Source organism: Nycticebus coucang, chromosome 4 (genome assembly GCF_027406575.1).
Source record: "Nycticebus coucang isolate mNycCou1 chromosome 4, mNycCou1.pri, whole genome shotgun sequence".
Classification (NCBI taxonomy): domain Eukaryota; kingdom Metazoa; phylum Chordata; class Mammalia; order Primates; family Lorisidae; genus Nycticebus; species Nycticebus coucang.
In genome coordinates, this window is record NC_069783.1 from 104,349,022 (window position 1) to 104,367,128 (window position 18,107).

Sequence of the window (18,107 nt, forward strand, 5' to 3'; positions counted from 1 at the left end):
TGCAGACATGTGAAGAGCATCAGAAAGTCAATATGAGAGTGGCTCGGCGCCTGTAGTACAGTGGTTAGGGCACCAGCCACATACACCGAAGTTGGTGGTTCGAACCCGGCCCGGGGCCAGCTAACCAACAATGACAACTGCAACAAAAAATAGTCGGGTGTTGTGGCGGGTGCCTGTAGGCCCAGCTACTTGGGAAGCTGAGGCAAGAGAATCGCTTAAGCCCAAGAGTTTGAGGCTGCTGTGAACTGTGAGCACTCTACAAAGTGAGACTTTGTTTCAAAAAAAAAAAAAAGTCAATATGAGAAACAGCAACAATTCAGTACAAGTCACTGTCATACAAAATGCTCGGACCTCTCTAGGAATTACAAAAATGCAGCATGAAACAATGAAATGTCATTTTTTAGTACAAAAAGGAATGGGCGGCGCCTGTGGCTCAGTGAGTAGGGCGCCGGCCTCATATGCCAAAGGTGGCGGATTCAAACCCAGCCCTGGCCAAACTGCAACAGAAAAATAGCCGGGCGTTGTGGCGGGCGCCTGTAGTACCAGCTGCTCGGGAGGCTGAGGCAAGAGAATCACATAAGCCCAAGAGTTAGAGGTTGCTGTGAGCCGTGTGACATCATGGCACTCTACCTGAGAATGGTATAGTGAGACTCTGTCTCTACAAAAAAAAAAAAAAAGGAATGAGACATCATTTTTGCTGATCAGACTGGCAATTAAAGTGGAATATGTCCAGTGAGGGTGCGTGGATAGGCGGGAGAATGCGTAGTGAGACATGGAGAGTGCTGGGCCTGCGGCTTTCCTGCTGCCTCCCACCCTCCCAGGGTGGCTGTTGCAGCTCACTCCAGCTCACCCCTGGCTGCATGTTGTGTCCAAGGGCCTGGGTCCGTGGTAATGTAGCTCTGTAGTCCCTGACTCCAAAGCACAGCCCCATCATAGTGCCTGGGTCTGGGCCAGGCTGCCCTGCTGACCCCAAGGCATCATATGAAGCCACTTCCGTTCCCGGACCTCCCCAGACCTTAGGTAGAGCCACTGTGGTCCAGCCCAGCAGGCTCCCAAATTTGAATTTGGGGGCAGAAATTAAGATCTCGGTCCTCCAGAAAGTCTTTCTTGGATTCTTACCAGAACAGAGCCACTGTCAGGTAGATAGGATCTCAGCTCTTCTTGGAATGAGGATGTGCTGCTTGGTGCTGTCTGGAGCCATCTCTCCATCTGGGAAAAAGGATAAAGGCAGGCACCCTGTTTTGATGTTGCCCCGCCCTTAATCCTATCTTGGGCAACTGCTACACCTGAAGTGGGGGGACTGCTTCATCAGTCGGGGAGCTCCCCTCACCTGTTCTGTGGCCTTCCTGCTTATCTGAATGAAATGGTGCCAGTGCCACGTGTGAGCAGGGATGGCCTGGCCCAATCTACACCACACAAGGAGCTCATCTGCTGTGCTAACAACAGGCTGGGGGCAGGAAAAGGAAGCTCATATGTGCAGGTGGAATCAAGGACACCTGCTGATGAGCTAGTACCATCTTACACCTCCCTGGACCCCTGCCCTGGACTAGGCCAATAAAAAAGAAAACCTGAGAGGGAGTAAGGGAGTGAGTCAGTCAGTCTGTCTCCTCCCTACTTCTGGAGACAGACTCACTCCATTTTATAATAAAGAGCTGTTTGTGTGAGACTGTTCTTGTGGTCCCTGTCATATTGGCCCTCCTGGTGATTTTTCCCTCCTAAGGAGCCAGAGAACCAGGAAAACAGAACCAGGAAGCTGGACTTGACACTTTGGTGTGTCTGGTCACTCTTCAGTCAAGAGCACACCAGGTACTGAGGGCAGACAGCCATCCTGACACCAGCACCTCCACAGCTCTGCCAACCAGAGTTTTAGGGAATGTTCATCTAATGAACATCTCTAATTCAAACTTCTAAAATGAAAATCCCATCTTAGCTTCCTGCAGAAAATAAAACTGTTCCATCTGTACCTGTCCCATATCAGATAAAGGTTAAATAAGTTGCTCATAAGACAAACCAAGGATCAGAAACCTTGGTCTTGTCCTGGGTTCCTCTTAGATTCATGCCCAGCTTATTCATATATTCTTCAAAATGCATCCCAATCCAACCAGTTCTCACCGACACCTGGTGGGAGCAGCTGCCTCCTCTCACCTGGGCTGGGCTGTGGCATCCTGGCTGCTCTTCCTGTCCACAGCCTGTTGTTAGCACAGCAGATGAGCTCCTTGTGTGATGTAGATCGGACCAGGCCACCCTTGCTCACACGTGGCACTGGCACCATTTCATTCACATGAGCAGGAAGGCCACATGACTCTCCCCACATCACTTCCACTCTAGCCGACTTGCCCCTGCTGGTCCTTGAAGAGGCTCAGCCTGCCTCAGGGCCTGTGCGTTGGCTGTTCCCATTGCCTGGAATGCCTTTCCCTTAGAAACCCATGTGGCTCCTCTCCTTTGAGACATAAGTCTCACCTTCCCATTGAGGCCTGCCTTGGCCCTGCACTCCCCAGTACCTCCAACCCCTCCCCCCACTTTGCTCTGCTATCCCTCATGGCACCTCTCTCCCGATGTCCCATATCAGCCTGTTATTTAATGTGTGCACTGCCCATCTCCCGCCTCAATTCATGAGGGCAAAAATCTTTCTCCCTTTTGCCCACTGAAGGATTCTGAGCACTTGGAAGGATGCTTGGCCCTCAGAGGCACTCAAGTATTTGTTGATGAATGGGTGGGTGAAGGAATGAGAGATCTGTTATTGTCTTCCATCTAGCAAGTGGTGTCAAGGATTCTTCACAAAGATGGGGAGACAGGGGTTCCCCATCATTCCTTCCCTGTGGGAGCCTGGCTCTGCTGCAGGCAAGTCCCCCAAAGAGGCTGGGTTTAAGCTCTGGTGTGAGAGGTGTGTGATCCTCCCACATATGGCAACTCAGAGCTAGAGGACATCGCCCAACTGCCCATAGGGCCACTGCCAGGAGAGGGGGCTGGAAGGACAAAGGGGACTTTTACATCTTACTTCATACTTCAGAATTGCTGGATTTTTTAATGTTTAATAAATATTACTTCTTTGAAAAAATAACTTGTCATTTTTAGAAAATAAAGCCCATGTGCCCAGGGAGGCAGAGCTGTCAGAGCCTGGGAGGATGGCAGAGGGAGGAGGCGGCCACAGGAGCATTTGGCCCTGGGTTCCCAGTCCTGGCTCCTGGGGGAGTCTTGGGGAGTATTCTCAGACCCCAGCCACAGACACTGGCTGTGGCCAATTAAGAAGAAAAGGAATTAATACCAAGGAAATTCTCAGATTCAGGCTTGGGTATGTCTCTGTGAAAGTTTTTAGACAGACGGTGTTATGGTTCATTATTTCACTTCCAAAAACCACAGTTGGCAGTGTCCTTTTTGAGTCACTTGTGCAGGTGTCAACTTGCTGGGCTTATCAGTGCTGCTAGGAAGGCTTCATTTGTTTCCATTTGTGTGGATTTTATGCTCCTTGATTTTTTTTTTTGTAGAGACAGAGTTTCACTTTATTGCCCTCGGTAGAGTGCCGTGGCATCACACAGCTCACAGCAACCTCCAACTCCTGGGCGTAGGTGATTCTCCTGCCTCAGCCTCCCAAGTAGCTGGGACTACAGGCGCCAGCCACAACGCCCGGCTATTTTTTTGTTGCAGTTTGGCCGGGGCTGGGTTTGAACCCACCACCCTCGGTATATGGGGCCGGCGCCCTGCTCACTGAGCCACAGGCACCGCCCTATGCTTCTTGATTTTTATGTCTTTCAAAACTTTTGTAATGACCCACGTAAAGGGCAGGAACTGTCAGAAGCTGACCTGGCAGAGGAGCCTACCCAGACACTGAGCTGCAGGACAGCAGACGCCCCTCCTGCTGCCTGTCTCACCCCTGGAAGCTGGGCATTGCCAAAGAAAATTCTGCTAGCCCCAAGTCCCCACACTGAGTCCTGGCCCTGAGTCCTAGCACTTCTGGCTTTTGATTCACCCCCCGGTGGGCACCTCTGATCCTAACCTCTTTTGAACATTTAAAAAAATTTTTTTTTTGTTTTTTTTTTTAGAGACAGAGTCTCACTTTGTCGCTCTCAGTAGAGTGCTGTGGCGTCACAGCTCACAGCAACCTTCAGCTCTTGGGCTTAGGCGATTCTCCTGCCTCAGCCTCCTGAGTAGCATTTTTTTTAATTTTAAAATGATTTTAATAAGAAAAAATAAAAACTGAGTAACAAGTTTGAAATCTTTTCTGGCTCTTTCTTGTATTTTCCATCATTAAATACTCATAGAAAACATGACTACTAAGACTGCCTAACATCTACCATGTGACTATATCTGATTTGTCTTTCACGCTAATAAATAATTTTTTAAAATATATTCATTTATTAAAGTCAAAATAAACATTTAAAAAAGGAAATATGGAAAAATAGTATTCATCATATTACATACTTCAAAGACATTAACACAGGCAGAGTTAACATTTGTTATATGTGTTGTGAGGTCCTCTTTTATGATTGGCAGTTCAATGTACCTGGAAGAATTGTGTCTGGTTCTGACGCTTGCGTCAGGCAGGCATTTAAAATGTACTTGTTAAGGATATTAAACAAGCACCTTGTTTTGTATTACATAAGATACAATACAATATAATATCTTATGCATTTGCCACTTGAGATTGTTGTATATTTTCTGTACAATTAAAATCATTCCTATATATTACTTTATGGGGCATAATATATCATAAGTTACAATTCTTTTTATTTATTTATTTATTTTTATTGTTGGGGATTCATTGAGGGTACAATAAGCCAGGTTACACTGATTACAATTCTTTTTTTTTAAGACAGAATCTCACTTATTAACCCTCAGTAAAGTGCTGTGGTGTCACAGCTCACAGCAACCTCCAAATCCTGCCTCAGCCTCCCGAGTAGCTGGGACTACAGGCGCCCACCACAACGCCCGGCTATTTTTTTGTTGCAGTTTGGCCGGGGCTGGGTTTGAACCCACCACCCTCGGTATATGGGGCCGGCGCCCTACTCACTGAGCCACAGGCGCCGCCCATGAGTTACAATTCTAAAATTTCTCAGGCTTCCATGACTATCCAAGAATTTAGTGCCTTCTCATTTCTCCTTATTTGGTGCCCTGCTAAGAAATATGCATACAGTTTTACACTTTGCCTTGGAGATTGGACTACACTCACTGAAATTATGGATTGAAAGACTGCTTTCCCATTTAAAGCCAGTGTATTTCTTTCTTTCTCTTTTTTTTTTTTTTTTTTTTGCAGTTTTTCACCATGGCTGGGTTTGAACCTGCCACCTCCCGGCTGGCACACTACCCCTTTGAGCCACAGGTGCTGCCCTATTTCTTTCTTTCTTCTTTTTTTTTTTTTTTTTTTGTAGAGACAGAGTCTCACTTTATGGCCCTCGGTAGAGTGCCATGGCATCACACAGCTCACAGCAACCTCCAACTCCTGGGCTTAAGCAATTCTCTTGCCTCAGCCTCCTGAGTAGCTAGGACTACAGGCGCCCGCCACAACACCCAGCTATTTTTTGGTTGCAGTTCAGCCGAGGCCGGGTTTGAACCCGCCACCCTCTGTATATGGGGCCGGCGCCTTACCGACTGAGCCACAGGCGCCGCCCTCTTTCTTCTTTTTTTTTAATTGTCACGCTAATAAATAATTATCAACAACTTTACCTAAATCTTTTTTTTTGGGGGGGTGTGATTTATATTTTAAAAAAAATAAGGTATTGTTGGAATGTGTAACATACATAAGTATTGCTTATATTAACAATATAAACAAGCATTATTTGTACCTAACACAACACCTCTTCACAGGGCAGGAGCCTCCTCCCAGCCCCCAGCAGAATCGCCTTTTCTGCTGATCACATGCTTGCTCAGCCCTTGAACAGTTAATCAGTCACACCAACCATCACAGGTTCCTAGACCCTCAGTGCTGAGTTTCATGTCCTTCCAGCGTACCCACAAGCTACCTTCTCAAGAACCCGGGTTTTCTATCTCCATTCCTATCACCTTAGGGGTTATGAATGGAATAAAACCAGTGCCCCCTCCCTGCTGGGTCCACATGGACCTGCCTGAAGGACATAAAATAAGCTAAAAAGAACTTCAAGTGCGATTGAAGCTTTCACTGAAGCCTCCCAGATGGTTTTGTGCCAGGACACAGGGAGGACACCCCAGATCTTCTTCCCAGGGCACCCCACTGGCCTGTGGCTAGCTGTCCCTTTGGTCCCTTCCCTTCCCTTTCTGCTCTCCTTCCCTCCACCCAGGATTCTCTGTACCCTGAAGCCTGCAGGTAAACAGATGGGAGCTATAAATATTCTGAGTTAACATTGGGTCTGCCAAGACTCTGTAGAAGTGCTTTCTCGAACATTCACACCATCAGCCCTCCTGGGCCAGGCTCTGCTCCATTGGGGTATCAGGTGCAAAAGCACAAAGATGCAAACCCAGGGGGAGCTGTGCTCTCCTGCACAGACAGAGCAGGGCTCTGCTTTCTCCTTGGTCCGTGTCACAGTACAGAGAGAAGGCACATATTTGTGCTGCAGTCAAGATCAAATATGTATGTACTGTGCTCATAAAAGAGATTATCTTCTGGCCGAACAAGATAATGATTAAAAAGAAAAAAGAAGATAATGATTTAAAAATTCTAAAAATCCAATCACAAAAACAGAATAAATCAGCCATTTAAATCAAGATAAAAAAATTTTGTAAACCTCTAGATTAAGTAATCTTCTAAAAGAAAAGGAAATAAGAATGTTTAAGGTATTAAGACTTTTTAGGCCTACCACGGCAGCTCATAACTACATTCCTTCGCCTTCTCAGAGCTGAGGTAGATGGATCGCCCCAGCTCAGGAGTTCGAGACTTGCCTGAGCAAAGCAAGACTCATCTCTACTAACAATAGAAAAACTATCCAGGTATTGTGATGGGTGCCTGTAATCCTAGGTACTTAAGAGGCTGAGATAAGAGGATCACTTGAGCCCAAAAGTTTGAGGTTGCTGTGAGCTATGATGTGATAGCACTCTATTCAAGTGGCTGAGTGAGACTCTGTCTCAAAAAAAAAAGGACTTTCTACACAGGATTATTTTACATATGAGTGATTTTAATTTTTAATTCTGCTCATAAATGGCTCTAATGTGTCATTTTTAATGTTCGGACTTTTGAGTCTAAAAGGCTAGTCGCTGGCTAATGTTCCTCCAATAGAAAACAAATCATGGATTATATATAAAATCACTCTACTATAATACTATCTCTTCTGGGAGCCCCAAGCAGCCTCCTCCCTGCTCAGGCCACTCAGTCCGGGCGGGCCTTTCCTGACTCCCAAAGCATCCCCTCTTAGTCATTCTATTTTCTCTTCTTCACTGCACTTAGCACCTGAGAGTGTCCACTTATGTGTTTACCTTCTGCTTATCCAGGGATGCCTGCGGTCTTGGCTGGGGCTAGACTGGACTCTGCCTCCTGCTCATCCAGGGGCCCGAGTCTACACTGTTGGCTCCTCCCTCTCAGCCAGGGCCTGTGGGATCAGCAGGCTCAGATCTCACACAGGGTAATTCACAACACAAAGGTCCATTTGGCTTTAACAAATTGCTACTGAGGCTGGATTTTTCTTTCCTCTTCAAACAAAAAGATTGCTGAAGAATTCTCTTATAACTGTCTCTTCCCTGGCTGGCCAACTGCATCCAGGAGCAGCTCTACACTGGAGAAAACCAGGGTCAGCAGCCACAGGGACCCCTCTGACCCTCCTCACTTCTCTTTTCCAGCCTGGCTGGCGCCAGAGCCCTATCCTCCCAGGCACTTGCTCTCAGGGCTGCCCAGAACTTCCTGGATTCTGGGCATTTTTGCTTTCCTTTGCCTCTTCCACCATGAAAAAATATGAAAAATTATATTTTATGATGACATTGTTATAAAGACAAATATAATCTGTTTTATAGATTGTTAGAGCCTCTGCCTGGGTGCCCTGACTTGGTGCTGCCCCACCTTCATCCTGCCCAGAGTAATTGGCCACACCTAGGAAGAAGGAAACCGCCCACCAATCTACCAGTCAGAACCTAGCTCCCAGCTGCAAAAGGGTGCAGAGGATTCCCCAGCTATAGGCCAAACAGCACAGGTACAGTGGAGTCTGAAAGGTGACCTAGAACAACCTTGAGGCTAATTATCGTGTCATTAGCTTGAATCTATATTACAGTCCACCCCCCAAAATGGGCTTTCCAAGAGGCTCATGGATGTCCATATGTGCAGTAAGACTCAGGTCATATAACTCCCAACTGTTCATCAAAGTAGTTCCAATGTAAACTCTGAACCCCAAGGAGGGTCCGGTTCAGGCATTATAAAACAAGACCCCAGACCATAACCAAGGCCTTTTTGTGATCACAATGAGCCTGTCTGTAGTCTGTGGTGCATGTATCTTGCTCTTGCTCTGTAAACCTGTCTCAACCTTCCTCAGTAAACCTGGTTTCATGCTTGCCTTGCTTGATGGGTGTGGTCATTCTTCAGCCAAGAGCACTCCAAGAACTGAGAACAAGATTGCCCAAACCAACAAATCTAGGCTGGATTCATTGTTACATCTTCATTTTCTTCTGATTTTAAAAGAAATGAAAATGGAAAACATATTCATGGGCACCTAAAGCAAGTCTCAAGGGCCCCAGGTCCTGTGGACTCTGCTTATCTTCCTTGCATGGCCCTGAGAGCTGCTGAGAAAAAGAGCAACTGCTATTTGAGGGAACGTGACTCAAGTCCAGCTTAAGGGTACAACTGTAGCGTAGGGCCAACCCAGTCTAGCTTTAAACTTCACCAGGCCTCCTGCTACCTGGGATCTCCTGACAGCCTCCCTCTCCTTGTACCCACCCCAAAGTTAGACATTCAGACCTCTACTCTATGGGCAGGGGAGGTGCCCAGCTACAAGTTCTGAGTCCTACTGGGGTTAGGAACCTCCAGGACAGGCTCAGATTCTGCATTGTGAGAAAGAAAGAGAGAGAGAGAGAGAAAGAAACAAAAAAGAAAGAAAGAAAGAGAGAAATAAAGACCAGAATAGGCACATCTGTTGGGTAGATTAGGGGCTTCTTAAGGATTGGGGTGGGAGGTGGAAAAGGTGGAGGTTCAGGTACAGGAGGGCAATAGCTAAGGAGTATGGAGTTTCTTTTTGAGGTGGTAAAATTCTTCTAACATTGTGGTGATGCTTGCACAACCCCATAAACTGGGGTTTACATAAGCTGGGGCCGTGTTTGAACCTGCCACATCTGGGGTATGGGGCCGGAGCCCTACTCCTTTGAGCCACACGTTTCGCCCCAGTGTCATCCGCATTTTATAGACGTGGAGACTGAGGACAGGTAAAGCGTTTTGAGCCGTGTGCCTTAAGATGCAGTTAGACAGGGAGGGGGTCAGGCCATAGGTGGACCAGGCAAGCTAATTTATATATCTATGGGCGGTTTGCTGTGACGCCTGAGCAGAAAGATATCCAGAGGAGAAGCTCAAGAAGCATGGAGAAAGGCTGGGCGCCAGCCACATACACCGAGAGTAGCGGGTTTGGACCCGGTCCGGGCCAGCTAAACAGTAACAACTGCGACAAAAAAGCCGGGTGATGTTGTGGGTACCTGTAGTTCCAGCTACTGGGGAGGCTGAGGCAAGAGAATCCCTTAAGCCCAAGAGTTTGAGGTTGCTGTGAGCTGTGACTCCATAGTCTCTACAGAGGGCGACATAGTGAGACTCTGTCTCAAAAACAAACAAACAAAAAAAAAAAAAGAAGCACGGAGAAAGAAGCCCACTTGGGGATGTCCATGAAGTAAGTAGGGCTGGGCAGCCAGAGGCAGGGTGGACAGGACAAGACCCCCAGGGCCTCCAGTGGGTAGAAGAAGGGGACAGGGACCTTGAACATCAATGTTAGAGGTGGCATCTCACACAGAGAAACCCGGAGAACCACCGGAAAGCCCCGACAGCGAATAGAGCCAGGGGCGGTGTGCGGAGGCTGACAGCATAGGTGGGGGAGCGGAGCCCCCCAACCCGGGTCGTGGGAGGCGGGTCGGATTTCAATCTCTTTAACCCCCAGGCTCTGGGGGTCAGTGCTTGGTACTCTGGCAGGAAATTCAGAGCCATCGCATGGACAAATCAAAAGGTCTGCAAATAAAAACAACCTCTTCTTGGTTCCTGCAGGGTCTTGCGTTCCAATGAGGGAGGGGAATTTCTCTTCTGGAGGCCCAGCCTGCCTTGAGGACATTAGGGGAGGGTCTGGTTGTGTCCAGATCCGGGGGCTGCGCTGCTACTGGTTCAGGCGCGGGCTGTGGACCCGCAGAGGGCGGGCGCTGGGTCCTCTGCCCTTGAGTGGTGAAGGCGAAGGCCCCAGCTGAGGGTCCGCCTGCCTGAGCCAGGGGTGTTCTACAGTTCGGCTTGGCACAGTCCGGTCCTCCTCCCCACCCCCCCACCTCCACCCTGCGTTGACCAGCGAGCTCCCGCGAGTCAGATGCACTCACTGGATGAGTAAAGAGCTGGGGAATATGAGCCACACCTGCAGCGCTAGGCGAGGCGTTCAACTTTTAGCAAAGGAACTGCCGTTTCCACGCGGCTGGCTGAGACTAGACTTTGAATTTGGAGACACTGGTCATTTTTGTGATAGATATCATTGGTGTGAGAGGATCCGCTAGGAAAACCAACAAAAATGGGAGAAGGGATTAGAGATCACCAATCTGCTGCTTAGGGAGGAAACCCAGTTTACCATAAAGTAAGTGTGGTGGCTGCAGACAAGGGTGACTTGTATTTGAGCATCTCTTTAACCAGAATAAGGCCTTGAAGAATGAGCAAACGAGCTCCTCTAAATATGGATTTCTATGGCCGTCAGCACGTCTGAGTGGCTCTGGGATGTTGCTGTGACTATGGGGCTGCACCTGGCTGGGGGTGGAGGGGGCTGGGTCTGCCTGAAGGACGTGGATGTTCCACTCTCCCTTATGTCTGGGAGACCACGCAGACCTGGTCGGGAGGGCAGGGGGAACTCTGGAACTATCAGTCCAGCCAAGCCAATGGGGTGAGGCCACAACTTCCCAACTTATTTTCAATCTCTGACCAGAAGACTACTCCTTCACGTAGAGAGGGGTGAGCTCTATCTTGTAGATGGGCCTAAAGCATCATATGAATGATACACGCTTGTGGTACCAAATGTCACCCAGATGTGTGTTTTTGTGCAAAATAATTTCACTAATTTTATTTGTAATTTTCTCATTTAAAAAAATACAAAAATAACTTTTGGGAACATAGTTAAGGTAAGACCAGAAAGGAAGACACCCCATTGTCCTCAATGAAGAAGAAAGGGAAGGTAAAGGGGTGGATCCTGAAGCAGACACCCATGCCCTGGCTGGGAAAATGCTACATCATTTTGAGGAAATGTTTGGAGAAAGAGACGTCTTATTGTCCATCACATGGGTTTTCAGCAGCTGTTTCTTTGAATGTGTTGAATCAGTTTCTTGCTTATCTGTTCATGCTTTCTAAGAGGTGTTCCTTGAAAAATATAAGAGAAAAAAGTGTTTATTCCAAGGAGCATCCAGTTGTTTTGGCCCCTTGTGAGGCTACTTTAGAAAGAAGAATGACAGGATTCAGCGCTTCCTCCAGTAGCCTTGTGACCAGACAGGAAGGTGTGTATGAGAGGACCAGGAGATGATACCTAAAAGTTAGGTTAATAGAAGTAAAAATGAGATTTTAAATTCAAAAAGATTAGAAGAAACAAAGAAGTGTGCAAATTGCGCACTATTTTAAATTGGACACAAACTTTATGGCCACCCTGTGTATTAGTAATAAGTTTGACACAGAAAGTAGGATATGGCAATTATAAATATTTAAACACATAATAACAGACCCTCAAAATACATGAAGTAAAAAATGGCAGAATTGTAATAGGCAACTCTCCCAATAATAGTTGGAAACTTTGATACTTTCAATAATGAATAAACCAGAGAGGAGATAAACAAGAAAATAGAGGACTTGAACAGCTCAATAGAACAGCTAGACCTAACAGACGCGTACAGAACAATCCATCCAATCCATCCAATCCATCCCATTCTTCCAAAGTGCACATGGGACATTCTCTAGGATAAACTAATGTGTTAGGTACATTCTCTAGGATAAACTAATATGTTAGGCCACAAAATTTTTAATGGATTTAAAAATATACATAACACACAAAATATCTTTTCTGACCTCAATGTTAAGATGATGTTAGAAATCAGTAACAGAAGATAAACTGGAAAATTCAGAAATATGTGGAAATTAAACAATGTATTCTTCTACAAAGAAGAAACTACAAAGGATATCTTTAAATGATTGAAATGATTGAAATAATTGAGATAATTGAAAATGAAAACACAACATATTGAAATTTATGGAATGCACTAAAAGCAGTGCTGAGAGAAATTTATAGCTATAAATGTCTAGTTTATAATATCTCAAATTGATAACTTTACATCAAGAGTAAGCTAAACACAAAGATTGCAGAAATAAGATGCTAAAGAGTCGTGGGCCTTCATGGGCGCAAAGCAGTGGTGGAGAAGACCATGTCAAACCTGGAATCAGAGTTGAAGGGAGGTGGGAAATCCGGGATCCCTGACCCTGGGGGCAGCCCTTGGCCCAAGAAGTCCTCTTTCTTTGCCCTGGGCACCACCACCTCCTGCTCAGCCAAACAGATGCTGGCCGGGCATAGGGGTGTGGGGAGGGGGTCACGCCAGGATGACAGTGGGGCAGGCATGGGGCGGCTTCCGTGGCCTCTAGTCACACCTACTTATCCTTCCAAGTTTTTTTTCTCTCTTTCTCTCTTTTTTTTTTTTTTTGAGATAGAGTCTCACTTTATACTCTGGGTAGAGTGCCAAGGTGTCACAGCTCAGAGCAACCTCAAACTTTTTGGGCTGAAGCAATTCTCTTGCTTCAGCCTCTCAAGTAGCTGGGACTACAGGCACCTGCCACAACACCTGGCTATTTTTAGAGACGGGGTCTGGCTCTTGCTCAGGCTAGTCTGGAACCAGTGAGCTCAGGCAATCCACCCACTTCAGTCTCCCAGAGTGCTAATATTACACGTATGAGCCACTGCGCTCAGCCTCTTTCCAAGTTTTCTACAATGGATGAGTATTTAAGTGGTCAAGAAACAAAAAACTAAAAATGGGGTGACGCCTGTGGCTCAAGGAGTAGGGTGCCAGTCCCATATGCCGGAGGTGGCGGGTTCAAACCCAGCCCCGGCCAAAAACCACACACACAAACACAAAAAAAAACTAAAAATGAAGCATAATAATAATAATAATAATAAATGAGAGCAGAGCTTTAAAAATACAGTAGGAAACCCAATCAAGAAAGTCAATAAAACCAAAAGTTGTTTCCTTGAAAAAATCAACAAAATTGACAACACTATAGCTAGACTGACAAAAATCAAAAGTGAGAAGAGCACATGACTAAAATAAAGAATAACAGTAGAGAGGTTACCACTGACTTTATAGAGTAAGACAAATTATACGATGTTACTATGAGCAATTGTGCTTGGAAAACTAGATAACCTAGATTATTTAAATTATCTAAAGTGACTCAAGACAGCAGAGAGGATTGCCTGAGCTCACCAGTTTGAGACCAGCCTGAGCCAGAGCGAGACCTCATCTCTAAAAGTAGCCAAGCATTGTTGTGGTCGCCTGTAGTCTCAGCTACTTGGGAGGTGGAGGCAAGAGAATCACTTAAGCCCAAGAGGTTGAGGCTGCAGTGAGCTGTGACACAACAGCATTCCACTGTGGGTGACAAAGTAAGACTATCTAAAAAATAAAAAAAAAAGTGACTCAAGAAATACAAAAATCTCAATAAATGTATAACAAATAAAGAGATTATTGGGCGGCGCCTGTGGCTCAGCGGGTAGGGCGCCGGTCCCATATGCCAGAGATGGCGGGTTCAAACCCAGCCCCGGCCAAAAAAAAAAAATAAAAATAAAGAGATTATAATAGTAATTTTGTACAAAAAATAAAAATCCCCCCAAAGAAAAGTCCTTAGCCCGATGGCTTCACAGGTGAATTATATCAAACATTCAAAGAAAGAACACTATTATTTTTTCTCAAATGATTTCAAAAATTGAAGAGGAAGAAAACATTTCCTAATTCACTTTTTGAGGCTGGCATTATCTTGCTTTGAAAGCCGGATAATGATATCATAAGAAAAGAAAATTGCAAACTTATGTTGCTTATAAAACATAAACGTATAACTTCTTCTTCTTCTTTTTTTTTTTTTTTTTTGAGACAGAGTCTCACTCTGTTGCCCTGGCATCGTCAAAGCTCACAGCAAACTCAAACTCTTGGGCTCAAGCGATTCTTTTGTCTCAGCTTCCCAAGTAGCTAGGACTACAGGTGCCCACCACTATGCCTGGCTAGTTTTTTTTATTTTTAGTAGAGATGGGGTCACGCTCTTGCTCAGGTTGGTCTCCACCTCCTGAGCTCAAGCAATTCACCTCCCTTTGCTTCCCAGAGTACTAGGATTATAAGCATGAGCCATTCCACCCAGCTGGCATTTGCCTTTTTGATTTTAATATCAGCTTCCCTCTAAATGGTCTTTGGAAAACCTAAAACTTAATTAATTTATCTGTTTATTTTTTGGAGACAGTATCCTTTGCCGTGGTGTGAGCACAGCACATTTTATCAACAATTATGAAATCTACCTTAAACATATCAGCTAAGCACTTATTTGTTTTTGAAACAGAGTCTCACTCTGTTGCCCACGCTAGAGTGTCATGGTGTCAGCCTAGCTCACAGTAACCTCAAACTCCTGGGCTTAAGCCTCCTGGGTTGCTGGGACTGCTGGTACCTGACACAATACCAGGCTAATTTTTCTTCTTCTTTTCTTTTTTTTGGGGGGGAGAGGAGAGGTGTCTCACTCTTACTTAGGCTAGTCTTGAACTCTTGAGCTGAATTGATCCTCCCACTTTGGCCTCCCAGAGTGCTAGAATTATAGGTGTGAGCCACAGTGCCCAGCCTCACTAAGTACTTTCTATTCAATTCCAGTAAATGTATAAAAAATTGAACAAATGAAGAATTAATTTCCAAATTCTCCAGTAAACATATAGAAAGATCTAAAGATATGATAAATCGAATCACTATTTAGGTGACCACATTGCATCTGGCAAACGTTTATGAATGTGCCATTTCAAAATCACTAAAAAATGATTTCAACATCTAGGAATGACAAAGTATTTGTAAATCTTGCATATATTCATGTGAGGTTTTCATGAATATTCTTTAGTGCTTATTCTCCTATTATGCACAACACATGAAGCCATAATTTGGATGTTTGTCCCTTAAACTTCCTGTTGAAATTTGATCCCCAATGTTGGAGGTGGGGCCTAGGAGGAGGAGTTTGGGTCATGGAGGCGGATCCCTCGTGAATGGATTAGTGCCCTCCCCGGGGGAGGCACGAGTTCTCACGCCTTCAGTTTCTGTCCGAGCTGGTTGTTAAAAGGAGCTGGGCCCGGAACTCCATTACCAAGAACTCATGGCGCCCAGTTCCTGCATTCTGGAGGAGCCTGAGCCAAAGAGGGGAAGAAGATCGTGTACCGGTCAAAGAACCCCCACCCACACTTGTGTTTACGCGGGCTGCGGCAAGACCTATACAAGGCGTTCTCATCTCAAGGCACATCTGCGAACCCACACTGGTGAGAAACCCTACCACTGTGACTGGGATGGCTGTGGGTGGAGATTCACCCGGTCCGATGAACTCACCAGGCACTACCGCAAACACACGGGGCAGCGCCCGTTCCAGTGCCACAAGTGCGACCGCGCATTTTCTAGGTCGGACCACCTCGCCTTACACATGAAGAAGCACGTTTAAGTCTCAAACAATGGATAGGACCCACACTGCCAGAAGAGAATTCAGTATTTTATACCTTTCACCTTGTCTTTCCGAGAAGGAAGGGAAGAGCCCTGCTGGAAAGCACCACGATCAAGTCAAGTTCCCTCTTGGTTCACCTTGTGAATGAATGGTCAAGAAACATGAGGAAGCCAAAAGTCAAAAAAGAACAGATTGGGTCTGTGACAGGATCTTCTATCATTCCAACTCTAAATCCAACTTGAATATTCCTGGACTTAACAAAATGCCAAGGAAGTGACTGTAAGTTGTGGCTGTCAGGGTATAAATCAGATCTGTGAGCCAGATCAGAATTCCCTTGAACTGTGTTTTGATGCAATATAAGCATAAAGATCACCTTGTATTTTTTGTTATTTTATTATTATGATGCTAGAAGAAAAATCAGGTACTGAAAATGTGTTCTAATAGCTTACAAATTGATGGTGTTTGGCTAGGCTCCCATATCTCAGTGGTTAGGGCTCCGGCCACATATACCGAGGCAAGTGGGTTCAAACCTGGGCTGGAGCCTGCTAAACAATTATGACAACTGCAACAAAAAAATAGCTTGGCCTTGTGGCCTGTAGTCTCAGCCACTGGGAGTCTGAGGCAAGAGAATTGCCTAAGCCCAAGAGTTTGAGGTTGCTATGAGCTGTGATGCCACCACACTCCAGAAAAAAAAAAAATTGATAGTGTTTGGTGAGTCTTGGTTCTAAAGGTACCAAACCAGAAAGCCAAGTTGTCAAACTGCTGCATACTTTGACAAAGAAAATCTATTTTTGTCTTCTGATCTACATTTATGACCTAGGGCAGGTAAATACGCCTGGTTTACTTTAACATTTTTATGCAGTCCGTTATGCACTGTGGTTTCAAATGTGCAATAATTGGTACAATGGTTTATTCCCAAGTATGCCTCAAGCAGAACAAATTTTTTTATATATATAGTTTTTTGCCTTAATAAATATGTAATATAATATAAATTTTTTAAAAACAAAGCTAGGCACCTCCATCAACTCTCTTCCTCTCTCACCTTATGATCTCTGAACACACTGGCTCCTATTCACCATCCACCATGAGTAGAAGCAGCCTGAGGCTTTCACCAGTTGCCTAACTGTTCAGCCAGCAGAATCATGAAACCTTTTTCCTTAAAAATTACCCAGTCTCCGGTACTCCTTTATTGCAACACAAACAAACCACGATAGAAGATAAGTATTCTTAGCAATACAGCACAAATAATATAATTATGTCTCTCTTAGTCTTGACTTCTTTCTATATAAAACATGATTCACAGAGTGCCATGAGCTTCTCAATAATATTACTAAAAATTTATTAAGAAAACAGTCATTGAGTGGCACCTATGGCTCAGTGAGTAGGGCACTGGCCCCATATACTGAGGGTAGCAGGTTCGAACCCAGCCCCAGCCAAATTGCAACAACAACAAAGAACTGGGTGTTGTAGCGGGCGCCTATAGTTCCAGCTACTTGGGAGGCTTGAAGCAAGAGAATCGCCTAAGCCCAGGAGCTGGAGGCTGCTGTGAGCTATGATGCCACAGCATTCTACTGAGGGTGACAAAGTGAGACTGTCTCAAAAAAAAAAAAAAGAAAGAAAGAAAACAGTCATTATCTTATCAGCACATGAGATAACAAAATACTAGTTTTAGCAGCTAAATGGATCTAACAAGTACAAAAATGAATATTTTATCACCTTGCAAATTAGCCACAAATTTAGAAATAAACATGCATGGCTTCATGGCTATAACAAAATTATAACTATACATAATCTAAATTAATTTTGAAGTATACAGTTAATTTTGCTTTGAAAACAATCAAAGCATGGCCAGGCGAGATGTCTCACACCTGTAATCCTAGCACTCTGTGAGGCTGAGGTGGGTGGATTGCCTGAACTCACTGGTTTGAGACCAGCCTGAGCTAGAGCGAGATCCCGTCTCAAAAAATTAACCTGGCATTGTGGCAGGTGCCTGTAGTCCAGCTACTTGGGAGGCTAAGGCAGGAGAATCATTGGAGCCCAAGAGTTTGAGGTTGCTGTGAGCTATGACTCCCCACCACTCTACCAAGGAGGACAAAGTGAGACTCTGTCTCAAAAAACCCCAAAACGGTCAAATCAATTAATCTAAAGAAATTTTGTTAATTATTCCTGGTGTTCAAGGACTATTCTATCCTAAATGACCATTAATATTAACTGAACACTAAGTTTTTGGTTTAGTAGTAACCTGAATTTACTGTTTATGGTAAACTAATTTTTCTTCCTTGAATTCTCTGCTCAGTTGTTTAATGTT

At 45.1% G+C, this 18,107-nt stretch overlaps 1 protein-coding gene across 1 annotated transcript; it reads left to right on the top strand.

The window, feature by feature from the left end:
- Window positions 1-15,428: 15,428 nt before the first annotated feature.
- On the top strand, window positions 15,429-16,312 carry LOC128583868 (Krueppel-like factor 4). The gene has a single exon (XM_053588504.1). The coding sequence runs from the start codon at window positions 15,464-15,466 to the stop codon at window positions 15,797-15,799; it is 336 nt and encodes a 111-aa protein (XP_053444479.1). The 5' UTR covers window positions 15,429-15,463; the 3' UTR covers window positions 15,800-16,312.
- Window positions 16,313-18,107: the final 1,795 nt, after the last annotated feature.